Source organism: Wyeomyia smithii, chromosome 3 (assembly GCF_029784165.1).
Source record: "Wyeomyia smithii strain HCP4-BCI-WySm-NY-G18 chromosome 3, ASM2978416v1, whole genome shotgun sequence".
Taxonomy (NCBI): Eukaryota; Metazoa; Arthropoda; class Insecta; order Diptera; family Culicidae; genus Wyeomyia; species Wyeomyia smithii.
In genome coordinates, this window is record NC_073696.1 from 14250454 (window position 1) to 14272482 (window position 22029).

Genomic DNA, 22029 nt, shown 5'->3' on the forward strand with positions numbered 1-22029 from the left:
GACGCAAAGGAGGAGTTCTATGAGTGCCTTGAGAAAACGTATGGAGAGTGCCCACAACACGACATAAACATCGTCATCGTATATATGAACGCACTAGTCGGACGAGAGGAGTTCTTTCGTCCCGTTATTAATAGGGAAAGCCGTCACTCTACTACCAATGATAGAGAGGCCTGTTTCTAGATCGACCACATGCTGAGCGACGGCCGGCACATTTCAGACGTCATAGTCATTTCGAGGGCCAGGAAAGAGTTGCAGCAGAGTATACTCGGAAAGTTGATAGACGGATCGGTGAACCAGCTGGAGTGAACCTGAAAGAGCAGTGGAAGCACATCCATGATGCGATCAGTGAAACACGTTAGTAGCAGCTATTCGTGTGACGCGCCAGATGCGGGAGAAATACCGGGAGGCAAGAGCTGTCGAAAAGAGGCTTCACCGCCGTAAGAAATGTGAGCACTACGATTGCGTCCTCGCGGAGGCGGAGAATTGCTTCAACAGGCACGACACGAAGAGCTTCTATAGAACTATTAACGTAATCAGGAACCGGACCGTGCCAGTACCTGCTATGTGTAATGACAGAGAGGGGAACCTGATTACCGATAAATTGCAGGTGGCTAGGCGTTGGAAACAACATTTTGAAGTGGTGGAAGCTGCGAGAATTGGACTCACCATAAACACTGCCAAAACGAAGTGCATGGTAGCTGACAGAAGGTGTTGTAGTTCTACGGGTGTTGTTGCTGCGGCAGAGATGGATGGGGATACTTTCAAAGTGGTTGAGGAATTTGTTTACCTTGGTACTCTCGTGACATGTGACAACGGGTGAGCCGCGGGGTGAAGAGACAGATTACGGCAGCGAATAGGACTTATTAGGGCGTATTCTGGATTCGGCATAGGATTTCAACCATCTGTCGCCATAGAAGTAAAGTAAAGTAAGTAATTTTTGTTATATAAACAATAAAATTTTCGTCGATAAATCAATAGCGAAATCTAATTTCTTTAATTTTGGACATAGTATCGACGATTTGAAATGAAATGTTGAAAAACATAAGTTAAGGAATAGTTTTCTCAACGATTTCTTGACCAGCTCAAGTCTTACAAAGTCTCAGAAAAAATTTTTTTGGTGTGTAATAAAAATAATTGGCCACAAAAAATTGAATTTACTATTGTTAGACAATTGACTCATTGGGGGAGAGAGAAGTGAAATTGGAAGAATGGAGCCTATTGCTACAATCAGAAATTCTAGGAAATTTACGATGCTGGTTTAACAAACTAGTTTTCATCATATGTTTGAATCCCGGGTCGGGAGAGACATTTCCATTTGACATTTTCAAGATTTCTTGATCATAAATGTTTTGAAAATTAGTAATTGCCATATCGCGCTTAGGAAAAACTTTTTTTATGGATTTGTAACCAAACCCTGCGATTCAATCAAATATTCAAGGAAATATCGAGAAAATCGTGAAACTATTCCAGAGTTATGACAAGTTTATAAATTATCTTCTCTCTTTTCTTAGTTATTTTTTTGGAGGTGACCATTATTTATTGGTGCTAATCCCTGAAAAACAATTAAAAGAATTTGTTTCTTTCGATAATTCACAAACAATTTCAGTAAAGCATTTGTAAAATGCTTGTTTTTGATTGAGCGCTTCTGAGAAAAATTAAAAAACGCTAGATTGACAATAAATTCGATTTTTATTCACGACAATGCTTCGTTCCTGTCGTGTCTTCACTCTGTGGGAAATCAATTCTAGCACATTTTCCAGCAAAATTGCAGAGCGCGTGCGCCACGAAAGCGGTATACGACAATCAAGGTCGAAAAGCGAAATGATAATTTTTCACTCACTTTTCCTCATCATCTGTCAAACGGGTGGAAAATGTTTTCGAGTTTTTCCGCAAAGAAAATCGCAGAACAATTTGTATCAAATTTGCAGTGTTTTAAATAAGTATTAAAGCTTATATTAAATGTGAAGAATAATTGCTGGGCTTGGGAGTGAAATTTTCCGCTATAAAATATACAAACAATGGATGGTAAATCGATTTTCCTGCTACTGGCGATTTCCACAATGCAAAGTAATGGGGCCATCTATCTCACGGATGATGTATACGTCTCTGAGCTGTTTTCGCTACGGGTGGAACCGCGAATGTTCAACTGGACTTTTCAAGGATTGACGGAACAGTTCCAGTATCGACCATCGTTGGAAGGCTACCCAGATTTACCGGCTTGGGTGCAGTATATGTATAGCCACGAATATCATTCGGGTTTTTTGTACGGTACACCACCAGAGCGAACTGCGGACAGCGAGGTACCGATAGAAATTATTGCTCTCAACAAACAGACTTACGAGACCAAAAGGATCGTTTTGATTTTGACTGTACACCGCAAACCACCCCCGCGTAATGTGATTCAAATGAAGATCGATAATCTCAACTGGGTTCATATGATGGACCCAGGACGGATTGAGAATCTGAAGAACATATTCCGCAACGATTTGTGGCAGGAGAGTCGAGCTGATTTGCATATCATATTCATGGATTCGGCTATTAAGCTGGGAGCTAGGCTTCCGTTGAAACCTCAACAGCGGGAGGGAGTGGTTGTTCATTTGGGAAGTAAGGCTGATTTTTCTGCTCGGCTACTGGAACTGCAGGAAGAGGTGAAACCACTGTACAAGATCACTTCGTGCAACTATAAGCGCACATCGGTGCAGACCACTTTCGAGAATTCCGGGTTCAAACTGGACTGGTGTGCTTTTAAGCTGGTATGGGGCTTGTTGGCTCATAAACTTTTTCACTTTTAAATTATAAATAAATTTGTAAATCCGCAGCGCGCAGCCGACGACGATATAACTGCAATGCCCCATCACCCGCACGAGAGCTTCAAACCGGTCAAGGGCTCAGAGCTTAAAACCCTGTATCGCTCCGACAAATGGGATGCACCTATGAAATCGGAAGTTCCCGAGCGGAACTACAGTGATGAGTTTGCGGTTTCATTCGCCATTCCGGGAATGATTTTCGTTCTATTGCTGTCCATTCTGACGGTGATACTTTGCTTCCAGCACGAGAAACTGTAAGATTCGTCGATCAGGGTCGAATTGGCCTTATAACTTTATGTTGTGAAAAACGTATTTGTATCATATTGATGTTTTCATTTTTGTATTTTTATTTTCTCTTGCAATATTGATATTTCTAGGCGGGATGACGATTCTGAATATTATTTCGATTTTCTGTTTAACATTTGTACAGATTTCTTCAGGTGATTTTTTGTTCTTGATTGTTTTAACTTCTGCAGTTTTTGATTTGGTACTAAAACAGGTGGATGCATTGTTTGATTAATAGGTTGAAAAAATCTTACAGGCAGGAGTACCGCCCGGTTCAGGCAGTTCAGATGGTGCAGTATTCGCAGTCGCAAAGTGGCTTGGAGGATAACCGAACGGGCACACTGAAGAGTCTTAAGGATGCTTCGCACGAAGAAGGATTAAGTCTACGTTCTGCAAGGTAAGTTTTTATTGGAAAAAAAAGTTTTTCTTTTGATTGACTTTCGAAATTGCAGTCCGGATAGCTATTACCCAGATGGAAGTCCAGGAATTGGGAATTTTTATCTCCGGCCTAAACCACCACTCTACAAGCCTTCTTCAGGTTCGACTAATTCTACCATGCAACGGAAGACCGGTCCTGGGGTAGATATTTGACTTGCGAAACCAAGGGTTCTGTTTTGCTAAACTCTCTATCATAATCACACAACTGCATTTAGGGTTAAACCCTACTTGAGGCAATATAAGAGTAGCAATTGAGTAGCAGTCATTAGAAGAAATAATTTTTTGGATCTGATAAATCAATTGGATTTTGCTAAGGAAGTCCAAACATTAGACTTAATTAAAAAAAAAGCACCAATATTTAGTGCAAAATATTAAATATTGTTGAAAAGCTGATTGAAAATATGAGCCAATTGAGAATTAAACATGAACAATATACCATCGATCAACATCAATCCACCAGGTTCATCATATAAACTTAGTCCACAACAATTTACACAAGGTGCAAATGGCACATATCGTAAAATAAAATGAAATATTATATTATCTATACAAATCTCTTGTTTTATATAATCCCGCACTAATTTTATTTCTTTTTTGTCCATTTTATAAAACATTTCTCGGATTAATTTGGAAATGTTTTATTCAATCGAATCGAAAGCTTAAAATATAAACAATATTTTAATATTAATTAGTGAAGGGAAAAATTACAGCCAACATTTATGATATAACAATAGAATAGAAGACTGTACACGATTTTGAAATTTTATGAAAGAGTACTTGTAGGCCGATAGTCTGATGACTAACCGTCACTCAGTGACTCGCGAACTGAACCATCTTATTTAATATATTTCAAAATCGTGGCCAGTCTACGCATTAAGCATTTTTATAACAAAGAGATTTTTTGTTTCAAAAACACATCAATTCAGTAAATCGAAATGCGCAACTTTGTTGCTTTTAGAAGACTCAATAAACCTGGTATATCTCAGTAACACCCACTCTAGAATCAATTGAACTATTACACATGTAAACATGTTCGCAGCAGCTAGTTTGCGAATGTAAAATGTTATGCCTGATGTTCCAAAAGTCGGTTTTGCTCTAATATGCACTCTAATCCGATTGTGTTCTGATTTTGAGAAAAAAATCGCTACTTGAAGGCCGCCTGTTTGTCATCGCTACCTAAACTGTGTGTTCTAGCAAAAAATAGTGCTCTCTCTGTCTAGAAAAATAACGTTTCCCTAAAGCTGACATTTGCCGTAAATATTTTCACTACTATTTCAACTGAAATATTTAAAATATGAACGAAATCTAGAGCTAGAAACTTTAGTGTCCCCATTTCGTTTACCAGTTTATTCGTTGCAAAAGGCGTCACAAAAGTTGCGCAACTATTTTGCGTGTAATACTTGTTTTGATTGCTTATATAATTTAATTCGCTTACATTTGTCTTTTATTTCGGTATACAGTTTATCTATTTTAACTTTCAATTGACATTTATGTTAGAAATCACACCTAATTTCATCAATTTGGACGTAATCATCAACATATTCGTATCACACTTTCATTAACGCTTCTTTCGATTGGAATGCAATGCAACATCAACTGCCCGTTTGATCAATTCTTAATTTCCCTTTCACATGATATATATCGAATCAAAAAAGGATCACAATTTGGAACATCTTGGGGTACAACTAGAAAGGTAAAGAGTCCACCCCTTTTTAGACCCATCAGTCGGTCCATTCTTCGACTGTATCTTCTTCTCCGAAACATTCGCTGTCACCTTCGCTGTCCTCCGAGTGTCAGCTGTGGCCGACAATCCGACAGGGTACAATCGATCCTTTTGGTGGTCGAGGTACCCGGATAGTGGTGCGAGTACCGGAAACACTAGCAATAAGCGTCTGACTGGAAGATGGACGCTCCAGACACAGGCAGCACCAAGTGTCGCATCGGATGAACAAGAATAGACCTAATGAAAGCATAAATGAGTTTTGTGATAATGTTGCACGATATGCAAGCAAGTACCTGCCAAAAACCACAACAACAAGGCAGGCCACGACATGGCAAATGAGGCGGCAAACAGCACTATCGAGCCAAACATTGTAACCGTGCAGGTCAAAATGGCAGGCGAAGTTGAAGTCACTTGGTCGTATCTAGGAAACAGCATTAAAATGGCGGACGGGATAAACACCACTAAAAATAAGACAAAACCATTGGGTAAGAAACTCTTTAAGGATCACAAAAAACTCACAGTTTACGCCAGCGATTAGGGTATTAGTTTCCCCCATCATCAATCCGATTGAGGTTAGTATACTTCCGCACACCATCACGGCTATGAACAACACGGTAAATTTCCAGCTCAGAGCCGTCGGAAGTCGCAACGTATTGTTATCGAACGGGCCGGCAGTCGAAACTTTAACCTTCTGCCTATATTCGTCAACAATCGCGTCGATGTCGGTTGAGCTATCTTCGTCGCTTTCGCCGCCATTTTCCGGTTTAGCCAGAGCGATGCACTCGATGTCGGAAATCTGGTCGGAGAGAACGGTAGATTCCACGTTCGGCGGACTGTTCGGGGCTTTCGGGGAAGGTGGCTCACCCAGCAGGAGCCATTCCCGTTCCTGTTCTTCCTGAGAGTGATCATCGCTGTTGGCATGCTTTTTCGGGAGCACGTGATGGGCAAGCGAAACTGACGAAGGCTTGCGGAAGAACCACACCGATTGTTTGGACTTGATGTTGTTATTATTGTTGGCCGACTGTGAAGAGGCAGGTTTGGGAGTTGTACTTAGACGGCTGTAGGCCAGTGAGGTTTCATCTGCAAGAAAATAGTTATTTTATTTGGAAAAAACCGATATTCAAACCGATATTTTATACTCACTTTGCTGCTCCAAATATTGCGGCCGGAAGGGAACATACATCAGATAGAAAGCTCTACAAAACGTTGCCAGCACATTAGACGCCGCCAGAATGTAGATCAAATTTTCCAACGGACAGGCAAACGCCAGCATCGCGCACAGGCTGCCACCGGTGAAAACTGCCAATATTGGACTGCCGCTGTCCTTGTTCTCGTACCCGATTTGCTTGGCTAGTATCTTCCATTCGGATGTGGTCAAATGGACAATATGATTGTACATTTCCGGAAACAGTTCGAGCAGTGCACCCGAGCAGGTCAGCACCAGTAGACACGCCGTCGCCGGGATGGCCTTGTGGAAGTCCTTGTTTTCCAGGATCGCAAGCATGGGTACCGCTTCGTAGTCGCGGTCCGCACTGTTGGTGATAATCATTGCTCAATTAATATGAACTATTTCGAAAACAATAACCATAATTGCTCACCTAAATCTAATCAGTGCTACTAAACACGCACCGATTAGTTCATTCGATAGGAGTACTAAACTGATAACACCAAACCCCATAAGTCGTTTGCAGTAATTGCCGCTTAACAGATCGTTGGAATAGCTGAAGCTAGATAGTGCAGCACCGGAAAAGAGCTGTCAAAAGGGTGGACCAACATAATGTTGGGTTTAGTGTGGCTTTGTGTAAACAGGAACGCAAAGAAGCGCGAGAGTCAATAAACTCACCCCAACAATTCCTTTGGGTAGAATTGGCTCAGTCGTAAACTGCTGAAAATTTCCCCTCAGAGCAGTAACGACACCGATTACAGTTGCCATAACTGCCACGCCGGACACCATTAAGAGGCTAAATATTTTTGTGTTCTCTAGTCCTAGCATAAACATCGCACTAATGAGGAAGATGACGGCTACTCCTATCACATCCGGCCATGGTTCGTTGGCGGGAGAGTTCCTGCCTGTTAATTGAATATTATTTTCGATAGTTTGAACTAATATAAACTTACCTAGAATGTACATCCTCACCAGTCCACCTGTCATTGCGTCTAACGACGAACTCAGTGTTCGCACCAGAACGGCACAGGCGGAAAACAGTGCCAGAATGTCCATCCATTTGGCCAGAAAAAGGCAGAAGAAGTCCGTTCGATGTGTAGTTCGAATGTAGTAAATTTGAATTGCCTTCACGCTCGATTTGCATATGCCTAAAAATATTGAAAAGTATAGCTTTTCCCTGGCTACGAATACGGTCGGTTTACTGTACCGGAAAAAATAGCAAAAGCAGCAGCTATGCCTGCACCAATCATAGTTCCTGGTCCACCAGATTCATTGTATGCGATTAGGTGCACCAGAATGAGTGTCCCGACAGCCCATCGGCCTCCCGTTCCGGGAGCAATGACCCCCCGGAATGAGCTAGATGTCGGGAAGACCCTAAGAAAAGACGATTTGTTAAAACACGAATTTATCATCCAAAAGCAACAATTCCATAAAGCAATCTAAGGTAATAAGCATGTCAAGAACATAACAACTTCATTCGTCGTAATAACTTGACAGCCAAATTACGGCGTTTTCCTCGAACTGAAATAACAATTCCTCCTTATGTCCAAAGGGAACAAATCGAAAGAAGCTACTGTTCTGTGATTGAAAAAAGTGTTTATCCACTTACATGATTCAAAGATATGTAGGCAGCTGTATAGACAGGATTTCAATAGTCTACGGCCGTTGCTTTCGGCAATACGTTGTTATCACGAACAGCTTCACGCTATAACAATAACAAATCTCACCCACCATCCACCCGGTCACGGGTGGGGGCACAGCTTGTTATATATTTTATTACGATTTCCTTTTGTTTTCAGGATTTCCTCGCCTCCAGCTACGTCGGAAGGGTAGTTGCTCGCGAACAAACTTCATGTATTTTTTTTTATTTTTGTTCTTATATTCGCTCAAAATCGCACTTTAAAAGCTACTCAACAACAAGCACAATCTGTCCCGTTTATTGAAAGTACAAATCAACGCTTCGGTATCAACTTGCTTACCAAACAGTGACTCAGTAAATTTGCGTTCGTTCTCAGCTAGCAAACAAAACTGGAAAACTACTCAGTGACCGCACAACACAGGTGAGTGTAACTCATCAACAACCGAACGAAACATTTTCTGTGAGCAAATTTCCACTGATAATGTTTATTGTATGTTATTCGTTTGTCTGTGAAAGTCCCTAGTATAAGTTATTTCGATATTTACTACTATAGTAGCAATGAATAGCGCAGTGAACGACTGCCGAGGGATCTTGACGCGTATAGAATAAGCTTAGCTCTCTTTATTCTACCTGCTGGAGAAAATCTTATAATGTATTTAAGCCTCGGAAACGTACGATGAAAAGCGCTTGGTTGCTCGGGTTGTTATGTAAACATAAATGCTCTCCAGAGACGTTAATATCGGTGGAAGGGGAAAGACAAGGATACATCAAGCGAGCGCTTTCCTCCTTCCTCGAGATCAAGCTGGGGCTTTTAAACGCAGACGATTTATTATCAAATGCCACACTATAATATTTCATTCTTATATTAAAATTAAGCCAACGGAAAAAGCAGTCTGGCTGATCCTAATAAAAGTAGAAAAACACGAATTTGGACGAGTGAACAAATGCGTCAAAAATATTGATGGACATAAAAGTTCTAGGGAGAGCGCGAACTCATTTTTAGGATAAAATCAACAGAAAAATCTTCTTCACTGCGATGATGTTACAAAATATAGGGGACCGCTTCATTTCAAATGTAAACGATGATTCTAATTAAGTTTTCCGTAAAATAAAAAGCGCTTTTTGCTGAGTATACAAGTTTCTACCCTTCACTACAATTTTTTAATCTTGATTTAAAAACAAGGATCATATCCCAGCTACGGGAATCATTTTTGTGTGCATACGAGGAGACATCCTCTTCGGAGGAAAATAGAAGATCCGGTCAGCCACGATCTGCTAGGACACCGCAATCATATTTTGGCAACTGACCTTGTATATTAAGCCTACAAGGAGCGTGAAGTTTATAGCGTTTCCCAGTTCTCTCAGAAAAAGAGGTTCGATATAGCGAAATTAATAGTTTTACTGCAAACTGGTCACGAGTTCACTTTTTCTAATGGGAAACTATACGTCCTGCAGCAGTCACACGATGCACATAATGATCAATTGTAGACAGCAACAAGAGACAAAATTTCGCTTTCTCAAAAAATTGTTTTCGATTCCAGATTGCAGCAAAAGTGATGGTTTGAGGGGCAGCTTACGAACGAGGTAGGCTCCCATTGGTTTTTATCGAGAAAGGCGTCAAAGTCGATGCTGTTGTCCATTATAGAAGGGAAGTTTTTGAAAAAAATGTTCGAAAGCTATCCGGACTATGTTTACCGGGGAGTCCTTGGGTTACAGTGGTAGGTAGTAAGTGTCAAGAAAATGCGATGCGCCAAGGCAATGTGGCCAAACGACCAGGGAAGGTCACGGAGGCACGAAGCAGGGGAATGCCCTCATACTCAAGACGGACGGGTCGAAGTATTCAGAAGTCTTGAAGAAATCGACGGTCGAAACTTAGCTCTAGGATCTAGGGAGGATGTGCAGAACATCCGTCGATATCGCATTTGAGCTCCGGAAGGACGCCAAGAACAATGAAGCTACCTACAAGATGGTGGCTGAGCAGGTTCAAAGAAAGAGGTGAAAGTTCGGGTACTCATCTCAGAGGTGACCATAAAACCAGGACGATATCACCCAGGGGTGCGACGTTACACAAGCCCTCAAGGAGAAGTGGAACTGAGTCAATTCGCCTCCGAGAGGATCCAGCAGGGACCCAGGTGGCCACTTTCCTACTAGCAATGGCAGATGCGAACCTGGTCCTGAAGACAGTCAAACTTAAGGTTGGCTAATCTGTATGTCCTTTGGGCAGAAGCCAATTGAGTAGGCGTTGCGGTGGTGCAGGTCATAAAGCGAAAGACTGCGGGGAGCCTGGCATGTTTCGGAAAAGGGGACGCCAAGCACTTGGTGCAGGGCCGAGTTGTCCAGCCGGTGAAATAAACCACTGGCGTAAAGGTGACACAACTGAACCTGAACCACTGCTACGCGGCCCAGCAGTTGCTATACCAAACAGTTGATCTATCGAAAGGTTCGCTCAGATGGTCGACCTCGTAACCATGGAGCTGTTAAGCCGTTAATGGTGGTGGGTGACTTCAATGCTTGGGCTGTTCAGTGGGGAAGTCGCTGTACGAACCAGAGAAGTCAGATCTTGTTGGAAGCTTTGGCAACCTAGATCTGGCCAACGTTGGGAAAAAAGTACATTGAGCAGAAATGATGCGGAGTCGATCATAGACGTGACGTTCTCCTGCCCAGGACTGATCACGAACTGGCGGGTAGACGATACCTAGCGATAACCAGTCGGTTCGATGTAGTGTAGATCACAACGTGAGGCGGCAAGCGACGGGTAGAGTCAACACTCCGGGTTGAAGACATCGCATTTCGATGCCGAGGTAATTGAGAAGGTAATAAATAGAGAGCTCGGGAAGAGCAGTTAGTTCCGCCCGAGTGCTGACCAATTGGTGGCTACACTACCGCAGGTGTGCGACACCACCATGCATAGGACCCGCCAAACTAGTAATGGAAAGTCAGCGGTTTACTGGTGGACGGACGCGATGACGGACTTCCTGCAACACGCGCGAGCCGAGTGAAAAATTTGTATCACAAAAAAAAAAAACAAACCTTACATACGTGAGCATTGAGTCCAGCATCTATCAGTGGACTTCCAAATGCATACATCCAGATTCACCGGAATTATTAAATTTTCGAGAGCGAGGTTATCAGCTGCAGATTGGTTCATGAAATATTTCGGTCGTCAGAAAAAAGACATTTATGTTGAAAAGCTTGAAATGGAAAAATAAAGTAAATTTTCATACACGGTTATATTCTGTATTTTTAGTTCGTTATTTAGGAAGAAATTAAAAGCTGTGTGATTTGAAATTAATTGCTTTTCCGAACAAACACATCAAGCGACAAGCGCTCGTAAAACTAAGTATCAAAAACCAAGAAATAACAATAAAAAAATACGAGCGATTTGAATTTTACAGTGCAAGTAATATTCAATTATTTCATTTTCGTAAAACTTGTTTGTCATTAAATTTTAAAATCACACTCTAAAATATGTTCAACACGATGGAGGTAATTCTTTATATACGATTCGGCGTGAATTTCAATGTTCCTTCTATGTGTAGAGTTGAGCACCCTGCAGCATTCGGGTCTGTAAGATCGGCGCCAAAGAATGCGATTGAGACGTGTGTGTGTTTAAGAGTAGGAAAGGGTGTCGAAAAAGTAATTTATTGAGATCGCCAACTCTCCTTGAAGGTGAGCATGGCACGGGGACTGGATGGGATTCCGAAGCTGGCCATCAAGACGGCCATTGAAGTGCCCCCCGGGCTGTTCCATGCAGAAGTGCCTGGATGCCTGCCTCTTCCCATAGAGGTTCCAGAAGGTCAGCGACAAAAACTGTTCCTGTTGGCGAAGGCTGGAAAACCGCCAGAGAACCCATCGGTATACAGACTCATCTGTCTGCCGGACACTGCCGGCATGGTGCTTGAAAAGATTTTCCTCAACAGGCTGATGAAGTACACAAAGGGTTTGAACGGTCTGGCAAGTAACCAGTTCGACTTCCGGAAAAATAGGTTCACGCTGGATGCTGTTCTCTCTATCACCAAGACGGTGAAGGTGGCAGTCCAACGCCAAAGAAGGGGCATTTGCTATTGCGCAATCATCGGTGTAAAGAATGCGTTTAATAGCGCCATAGGAGGATCCATGGTCCGGTGTCATTGTATTTACAAGATTTTGGAAAACTATTTCCAATTTTCACAACACAGGAGCACCGCAACGTTCTATCCTGTCCGCGGTGTTGTGGAATGTCATGTACGATGGTGTGTTGAAGCTAAAGTTCCCCGCAGAGGTTGTGATCGTCGGCTTTGCAGACGATATAACGCTGAAGGTCGATTGGAGTCGATTGGAGAGGTTGAGCTGACGGTTGCGCACCGCAGACGCAAGGTCGAATACAAAATGTACTCCGGGAAATCGGAGTTAGCCTACTATAAGATGAGGACCACGGTTGTTAATAACCGTAAATCAGAGCTACAGGCGGTGGGTGGTCAGAGTTGGAGACTGCACTACTACCTCAAAGCGATCTTTGAAACTTTTGGAGGTTATGGTTGACGATAAGTTTACGTTCTTAAGCCACGTCAACTATGTCTGTAAGAGGGCCTCAACGGCTATTGCGGCACTATCTCAAATGTTGTCGAATAGCTCTGCAGTGTACGGTAGCAAGCCAGCGTCCATAAATATGCATAGTGGGCCGGCGTGGTCCAAAGCGCTAGGTACTAATAGTTAACGTGGTAAACTGGAAAGTACCTAGGGTTCCCAAGCAGCAAAATTTGTTTCGATTATGAACTTTGTGCATCACAGCAACAAATTCTTATGCGAAACTAATGTCGAATTCGTTTTTACGGCAGGACTATATCGTCCCGGACTACAATTTGCAGCTGAAAAAAAAATACTTTCCGAGGAGTTGCAATGGGGAGCGTAATACCCGAGGTAGCTGTCACTTTTGTTTTGGTCATTATCGCCATTGTTTTTTTGTCGCGTTTGTGCTACTGTACGAAGAATTTGCAAATTTACTGAAAATGACAAAATAACAAAATAAAATAAATAAAATCCAACCTGATGTTTAACACGTGAAGAACGCCGATTTTGACTAGTGATAGAAAAGTTATCGATATTTATCGTTAATATCGATAATAGTTTTATATCGATAATATCGTTAAACTTTAGCGCTAATGATAATTATCTATAAGTTGCAGGTGGCAGTTCAAGTGGCACAAAGTATGCGAATTATTTCTTGCACTTGCTAAATATCATATACTGTTCATTAAAGCATAAGAGTCCCATATGGAAATGCTCACAATTGAGAAAATTGCAAATGAAGTTCTAATTTTGAATTTATGGTAAAATAACTATAATTTAACTAAAAGTGTGTTTTATTCAACTGTATGTTCATGAGGTGGAACATTGTATATTTCCATGAGTTCTAAGAACTTTTGCATGAATTCCAGGCTTGGGAATAAATGATGGGACTCGTTTGCTTTTATTTTCTCTCTATACAGAAAAAATAAAAGCATATCAGTCTCCACGCATTCTAAGACGGCCAAGGTATTTATCATCATTCCTTATTGTGTCTGTCATGTGAACAGTTTATTTCACTCCAACATTTTCGAATCATACGAATTGCAATATAGCGATTTGGTTTCAACGGATTGCAACATGAATCAGTGCATGTTTTTATCTCAGAGCAATCACAGCTGATAGACGAAAGCTCGTTCTACATAGAGTCTACAATGGAATCCCTAAAAAAGCCCACAAGAAATTTATGCAGACTGTTAGGTCACACTCCTGATCACTTTACTTCCACACATCCCAGATATTAAGAAGTATTTTTGGAAACAGTTTCCATAAAAACTTCACTTTATCTTTCGATTTTTTTTTCTAAAATAAACATAAGTTTTGATCAGTTCTTTGCATTGGCGCAACTACGGGGGGGCTTGGTGGGGGCTTCAGCCCCCCCTAGAAAGTGTTTAGCCCCCCCTAGAATTTCCCAGAGAATGATTGTTTTCAATATAAATACATTCCATACTGCTTATCAGAGCATCATAATCAACACAAATTGAGATGTCGTCATTCATTGGCTAAGAACTAGTTCTGCACCCAGGATCGTTTCTCAAACCTAGCTCTCTTACTCATCTTACCAGTCACACAAGAGCTGTAGTAACTCGTGCTGTATCAAGAAGTTGTCGCCATTTTACTTGGTTTTGGGCTGTGTTTCACCAGTCCCTGCGCCTCTTACTTTCTGGTGCCGTTAGGGTTTGCTGCTATTGTCTTTTGCCAGGTGCGCAATGGGGTTCTCTCCTAGCAGCGCTAATGGTTCATGCGCTGTCGCCATTATCCGTCGTCCGTTTGTACTCCACCGTAGATAGTTCAAAGCACCTTCCGTTCACCAAGCGGTTGCTACCGGTTATATCAGGGTTTTGTAGTTTTTTGTATTGAAGTAGTTATGTCCGATCAGCACTGTGATTGGTGCGTACGTATGTAATGTCTGAGAAGAACGGGCCGTCGATGCGAACGTGGTCAATTGTTTTGCTGTACGCTGGTCGAGGAAGGAAAGGACTTTGGACTGCCAGCCCGTGGGAAGCTGCGAAGTTGGTGCATAGCTGGCCGTTGTCGTTCGTCACGGTGTACAGGCTGTGCTGGCCGATCACCGGCTTATATAAGTCTTTCCTTCCGTTCATGTCCCCAATGACGATCTTGATGTCTCTACGCTATCGCAAATCGTAAAGTTTCTCCAGCTGTGCGTAGAACGTTTCTTTCTCTGCATCAGGTCTTCCTTCGTGAGAGCAGTGCACATTGGGAATAGTGTAGTTGTAGAACCAGCCTTTTATTCTCAACAAACATAACCTGTCGCTGATTGCCTGCCACTTCATCACACGACTCTGCATCCTGCACAGCACTATAAAACCGCTACCAAGCTCAATGGTTGTGCCACCGCTTTGGTGGTACTGTGCCTTGCGGTCACAAATCCACCGTATCTTCTCTCCTTTCAGGCAAAGCTCCTGGAGCGCAACGATGTCGAAGTGGCGGGATTCTAGCTGATCCAGCAGAATCCAGTCGACATCCGGGGCGTTGAGCGATCTACTGTTACAAGTTCCGAGCTTCTAATCGTCATCCTTATTTCGTCGGCTGGGTCATTGCCTATTGTTCCGGTTCGTTTTGAATTCTTGATTATTCGTAGTATGTTAATTTTAGTATGCTGCCTTACTAGGGCTACGCCATAGGTGTAGCTGGCGAGACACCGTATTTCATAGTTCAGCCGTTCGGTCCTGATCAGTCGCTGTTTGAGCCGCCCCTAGCCTGTGGGGTTCAGACAAGCTGCTCTCTTAGGAGAACAACTACCCCTTTCCTGTCAGCATACGACCAAGTTGCCACCGGTTCACCGGTTTTCCCTTGGTTGCTCGTATCACAGTCGGTAACACGTGGAGATAGGAATAGGGCATTATGCCTTGAACCACACTGGGGTCTATTTTATTCCAGCTAGTACGGGTGTGCTGTTAAAAAACACTGCCCAGCCATTTTTGGTAAATGGCTCTCCTCAATATCAAATCAGTGTTGCTGAAAAAGGTTGGCGTTGACGCTGTGTTCAAGATATTCAGTACATCTTCGGAGATTCTATCCCGAAGTGATTTTTTCTGCTGTTACGACACTATTTTAAGCGTTATTAAATAAGCATATCAAAACTCCTTTTTCTGTTTTTTTTAAATTACATAGGGGCCATCCACATACCACGTGGACAGAATTTTAACGATTATTATAAACCACCCCCCCACCCCGTGTAAAAATGCCCATATAAATTTTTTTTTGGTAAGGACCGTGGACATTCCACAACCCCTTCCCCAAAGCTGTCCACGTGGTATGTGGATGGCCCATACATGAAAACTAGCCCCCCCTAGAAATTTTCCTTAGTTGCGCCCATGGTTCTTTGTCTCTAGCTTATTTTAAATTGAACTTTGCAAACATGAACTGTGTTTTAAATGATTCAAGTCAATGATATTTTGATGTTATCACTTTTCTTTTAACTGATGACAAATGTGAAATGTTGTTTTTAAAGTCATTTGAATGTATACTTAGGATGGGACTCGTATGCCTTTATTTTCAATATGGGACAGGCAAGGTTTGGTATTTTTCCATTAATTTTCAGAACAAACTTTAAAATTTCATCAAGATATATGAAAACTTGAACAAAATTAGATACATTGACGAAATAAACTTGAATTTGCCTTAGAGTCATATGGGACTCGTTTGCTTTTATGGACAGTATAGTAGTTATCCAAAACAGCCAATTATTGTTCCCAATTCTCTACTGGCCGAATAGACATCGGTAAAATTCACAAGTGAACAAACATTATCCTTGCTTTTGCAACCTCGCACCCCTGCAAAAATTATCGATAATTTATCGACAAATCGATAAATGCTTGGAAACTATCGATGTTATCGTTAACGATTTTGCTCGATATTTCCAATCACTAATTTTGACACATTTTTTTTTATTTTGACACATATGTGTAAATGTGTTGGTGTCTTCAAAACTGCACTCTGTTTCTTTCGCGGACTATCCGGGACAGAAAAAAGGGTAGTCCGGGTTAGTCCGGAAAATGAAAAATAACAGCAATAGGACAAAGTGTAGTCCGCGGGGCAGCTACACCGCAAAAACGAAAACGACATAAGTTGCAGCTACATCTAAGTTTCTTATACAATGGAAAAAAAAGCGCAGGAGGCGGAGCCAATTTGTTGTTTTATCACAAGTTTCAAGAATGAAACACAATGTGTATGAACTTATGCGTGGAATTTGATAACAACATGGTAACTGCTGCATGGTCAAATTTCAACAACGAGAATGTATCGTGGTAGCAACTAAGGTGAAATAGCAACTACATGGCGTTGTAATAAGATTGTAAATAGCAAATGGTCAGAATGGAAAAAGATTGTCATAGCGATTTATCTTTAATTATTTCCAGAAGTTTGATGAGGATTCAACTCCAGTTATCAATTTTCATTCAATTTTCTCGTTTTTGCTATTTACTTCATTTGCTGTAGAAACACTTGTTAGTTTATGGCTCAGTTTTTAATTTTGCCTCCCTTATCATGCTTATCATGCTCATGCTCATTCTTAGTTTTCAATTTTGCTTCTTAAATTCATCAGCACCTCAGCGTGATAATTAAATTCAAAGCCATTGATTTCATTTCGTTTTGGAAACCCACACTGTTTAGACGACTTCCAATCCAAGTATCTAAAAGTTACAACGCAGTAAATAACCTCATCTCAAAAACAAAAAGAAGGCAAACGATCAAACTAAAGTTGCTGTTACATAGCTTGAGAGCATGACAGCAACTTTTGGAAGTATTCTTGTGTGTTTGTTTTGTGTATCTCGCAAGCATCACCTATATGCTCCACCCACTAGATCTATTCAGTGAAGGTTAGGTTTTTAAATGCCGTTTACACGTTTCAACAACAAATTCAACCACGCGAATGACGTTGTTGGTGTAAAGTTTTTTGAAGCAGCGATGCAACTTTAGTTGTTGCTTGTCTCTTTACAATTTCATCGTAGTAACAAAAAATGTTTCTTAAACCCTCGGAATTTCATTAGTGCAACAAATGATCATAATTTATTTTTTTATTATGTTTCAACTGTTGCTTGGGTTGGAAGAGCGTATCGTTCATTGCAGTAAGACGCAATCTGCATCTTGTCCGGCATGATACCTATCTGCATCATCATTAGGGAGGATGTAGAATGCTTTGATCATCGTGACCCAAGACGCATACGAGGTACAAGAAGGTCATTCTCGAAGATCAGATGGCAGCGGGGATGGCCTAATTCCGCGAAGGATAAATGGACGCACCGACTTATTCCGGAGATATCTGAATGGCACAGGAGGCGCCATGGAGAAGTTAACTTAAACCTGACACAGATTCTGTAAGGCCATGACTGCTTCAAGCAGTATCTACACAGGTTCAAGCACGCGGAGTCCCCATGTGTCCCGAGTGCGTGGATGTGGAGGAGACCGCTACGCAGTGAGAGGGCCAGACACTACTTCGGACAACTAAGTTCAAAAAATGTGCGAAGATCCGGACATCTAGGGTGCGGTTTGTGCAGTCGCTTCTCAGATAGTCCTGAAGCTACAACGTGTGAGGCAAGGCAACCAACAACACGCCAGTGGTAGCTGCCAGTCTCCAGGTGGTTTCAGGTATAGGTATAAGGGTGAAGAAGGAGCATGATACACAAGAAGCCACTCCTCGACGCAATACTCAACCGTCTTTTCGGGAATATAAGGACTGAGACTGGTAGGGTTTTTGGTTCGGTAAAATTCAACCCCATTTAATGAGCTTTTTTCTCTGGTGTCTGTAAGTAGCTTTCCCTATCACCTTTGATAAACGGCTTGGGAAGCATGTCCTATCAATTTGTTTGTACTAAGAACAAATGAAAATATGGATGGTGTGGAACAATACGGATCTGCAGTAACCAAATATTCCATCACAGCTACCAGACAGACGGTTGCATTAGTAATGGCGCGTTCAGCATAGCACCTCCGCTAATAAAACAGCAAATACGGTTATGCATGACACTGGTAACTACGTCAACTATATTATTTTGGAGCGCTTAGAAGTGCCATTAGCGTATTACAACAATGATACCGGCAGATTTGTTTAATTTATCGTAATTGAGGATTACTAAATCCTTCTAACTGGTCTTGAGGTACGATGCTGGCCTAACAAGCCTGTCGTCGGATGTTCGAATCTCGGCTCGGGAGAGATTGTTAGTGTCAGTAGGATCATAGCGCTAGCCCCGCAATTATCCTGTACATTAACAGTTGGCTGCGAAGTCTCTGTATAATAAACAGAAGGTCGAGTTCCGATACAGAATGTAGCACCAAGGCTTTGCTTTGCGGATTACTATTTAACGGCGACACGGGATGATTTGAGTTTTTTTTTTGGCAACAATCCCTGCCATTTCAAGTTCCTCTGCAGCTATGGACACACGACCCACCGGAAACTGATGCCCGGCACGAGATGAACAGGACTTTGGCTTTCCTTTCTTCGCCGCGATCAGACCTTCGCGTCCCGTGGTACCGTCTCAGTAATGAAAACGATGCTTAAACTTCTGCATGCTCGAGAGAAACTTTGAGTGAAGGTGTAGCCTTAAAGCTTATTCTTAAATTGTGAAGATGATAAAACTTTTTCGATAGTCATACCGGCCGCGGTCGACAAATGAATACTAAGAAGAAAAGCAAGATTTCAAATATTTGCTATTTGTGTAGTTTCTATAACTTGGTATTGATGTTTTGACGAGTGGCAGAAAACGAATAACTATCTTAAATGAATAGTTTTGGGGCGTCAAAAAATGCCAGAGCTTTCCTTCCTTATGGTACCAGGGCTTATCGTCCGTATGGTACCGTCTTAAGAATGGAAATAGAGGTGAAATTTCGGTCTGTGCTACCTTTTACATTAAGCCGCATTTCCCAATAGTTGCAGTAGAAATAATGGAAATTCATTGGAAACTGACTGAATTTAAAGGATTTGAAAGTGGACGCCCGATGTTTTAATTTTCATTTTGCATTTCCCCTCCCCCTCCTCTCATAGAATGTTGCCAACGCAACGGTGAGATTAATCGTATCCAGTTTCTAAGTGAAACAATATCAAAAGATCAAACTAAATTGAACCTGGCCCCCTGGCCGATCTGAAGAAGCCACCTACGATTCAAATTTAAATATTCTTCCAACTCCAGGAAATTATGACGTCAAACTGCTCCAAATCTATGCTTGGATCAAATATTTTCGTATTCCGTATTCAATCCACATATTAGTAGGAAAGCTATCATCTGATAATTTATATAAAATATGTGCTAAGCTTTATGTTGGTACGCAATTCAAGGGTACAACCTTAATTGCTGCAACCGTTTTCTTTTGCAAAACGGCCAAATCGTATGTATGTATGAGTTACAGTGAATAATTCAGCGTCTTCGGCACCATCATTCGTACCGGTTAGCTACAAATTGTAATGTTGTTATTTCAATGAATGTCTGGTGCAGAATAGGTGTACTAATTTATCTCGAATAACAATGTTTTTGGAGCAAACCACACTCGCGAAGCTTCGGGACATCTGACTGCCGCAAGCTTTGAGTACTATTACTGTATGTGGATTTTCCAAATATATACCTACCTATTATTGATATTAAATTCTTTGCGACGAATTAAAGTGTCATATTAAAATCTATATATGTATTAAACATTTTACCCCAGTGTATGAAAGATAGATATAAACAAATAGGACGATATGTGCTACTCAAGGTCTACTTTGCCAGCTTATTGAAAATCAATAAGAATTATCGTTGGTTATGTGGATTGTTCGTCTTGTACACTGGTGAACTCGCTAGACGAAAAGTCTAGCCGTACCAGTCGAAGTATTAAATCCCCTCGAAATATATTTGTTGAAACAAAAATAAACAACAAAAATACTATTCTAATATTGTATTTTTATGTTTATTTTGCGACAAAACCTATCATGAAATCATGAAAACTAGCTTCACCTTAAGCTAATTACTGTTGTGAATTTAAATGAGAAACCGTACACGAATAACCACCGTATACTTGAGGCTATGGCATGCCGTGTGATAATTTGCAAATGAAATCCCCCTAGTCTAGTGAATGCCTGGTGCCCCAATAAATTTTCCACGAGTAGTATAATCGATCCAACATTTTTCCCTATTTCATCTCTCACCACCGAATACAAATACCACTGACACGACGTAGATGAAATGTGACTTTGTCATTAGAGCGCTCTTTCGACACTTCGCTGATGTTAACAAATCGGCGCTCCACAACATGTATTTACAATAGTAAGCACTTTTCCCGCCCTGAAGTAAGCTTACACCTTTTACCAACAACGTATGATATCCATTTGTGCGACACTGATTAGCTGAATAGAGATAAGAATCGACACTATATCCGTGCATCGAACACTTCCACGCGATTTGCGAGAAGTTGCTATTTACACTCTACTCCTTTAGGTAACCATTCCTACGGGTGCGCAATTCGAAATGATTCCAACCAATTATGGGGATTGTTGACCGTAAAGTCTACTTTGACTAATCACCGTTCCAAAATAGGTTTATTAAATATTAACATTTGCTCACATAGGGAGTGACTGGAAATGTCACCGTAGTCCTGGCCTGTTCGATGCAACGTTTTGACTTTTCAATGGACTGAATTAAATACTAGGGGGCAACTAGGGCACTTCTTGCAACGCCGCTCCGTCGTCCATTCGGATGAAAACCTCGCCGAAGACTATCGGGACCGACTGCGAGCAGTCCCGATTGTATGCCAATGTTGTGTTTTGGATAAATGAACACTTGACACTTGACTTTGCGGGAGACTGCGCACTGGAAAACGGAAAAGTGTTCTAGTGAGAGAGCTAATGGAAAACCAAGCGTATCCATTGAACAGTATCGGTAGCTATTTTCGGACTACTTCGTGTTTTGTATTCTACTAGGTACAAAATGTAAAATTGAAAAAAAAAAAAAATATTTGGAAAACAATTTGAGTACACGGATAGTTGTAGCATATAATAATTGTTGTTTTATCTATATTACCTACATCATCAACATTTTTGTCGTTTTTAATAATTAATTATTTGCTTTGCAAAACTTTTATGAATCAAGATTTTGTGCTGCATTGGAAATTAACTAAAAAAATGCAAGCAATGTGGTTTGAACTAAATGAGTAGGTGTTTTTTATGGTTATCGCGTTTCAGCACGTTCCCAAAGAATTTCACACCATCAGTTTCCACCTGAACGAGTTCAAATCTCACGACGTTTCTGTAAGTACTTTTTTACAACCCCTTGATCGTGCGACGCTTGAGTTTTCCAAAAAACAGCACAATACATTAACTAATACTAATCGGCTGTAATGAACGATTGTTTTACCCTTTTGAATGACCGTTTCCAAAACACTCATTTCCCGTGGATGACCGATATATCGGTCTTCAATTGTGGTTTACCCTGTGACC

General features: G+C 41.4%; 2 protein-coding genes across 5 annotated transcripts; one reads left to right on the forward strand and one right to left on the reverse strand.

The window, feature by feature from the left end:
* The first annotated feature begins 1831 nt into the window (after nt 1–1831).
* On the forward strand, nt 1832–4519 carry LOC129727554 (epsilon-sarcoglycan). 3 transcript variants are annotated; one of them, XM_055685485.1, is made up of 5 exons: nt 1832–2753; nt 2820–3061; nt 3185–3247; nt 3349–3489; nt 3545–4519. In XM_055685485.1, exons 1-5 carry the CDS (start codon nt 2019–2021, stop codon nt 3681–3683), a joined length of 1320 nt encoding a protein of 439 aa, XP_055541460.1. In that variant the 5' UTR covers nt 1832–2018; the 3' UTR covers nt 3684–4519. The 3 variants fall into 3 exon arrangements, with proteins under 3 accessions (XP_055541460.1, XP_055541459.1, XP_055541461.1); XM_055685484.1 differs by having other exon boundaries at nt 1833–2753; nt 3331–3489; XM_055685486.1 differs by lacking the exon at nt 3185–3247 and having other exon boundaries at nt 1833–2753.
* On the reverse strand, nt 4153–21309 carry LOC129727553 (uncharacterized). Of its 2 annotated transcripts, XM_055685483.1 has the most exons (10): nt 21158–21309; nt 8028–8433; nt 7626–7792; nt 7372–7566; nt 7097–7323; nt 6852–7006; nt 6397–6785; nt 5773–6333; nt 5547–5714; nt 4153–5490 (listed from the first exon to the last, which is right to left on the reverse strand). In XM_055685483.1, coding segments are annotated over exons 2-10 (2031 nt in total). In that variant the 5' UTR covers nt 8030–8433; nt 21158–21309; the 3' UTR covers nt 4153–5323. The 2 variants fall into 2 exon arrangements, with proteins under 2 accessions (XP_055541458.1, XP_055541457.1); XM_055685482.1 differs by lacking the exon at nt 8028–8433.
* Between the last annotated feature and the right edge of the window lie 720 nt (nt 21310–22029).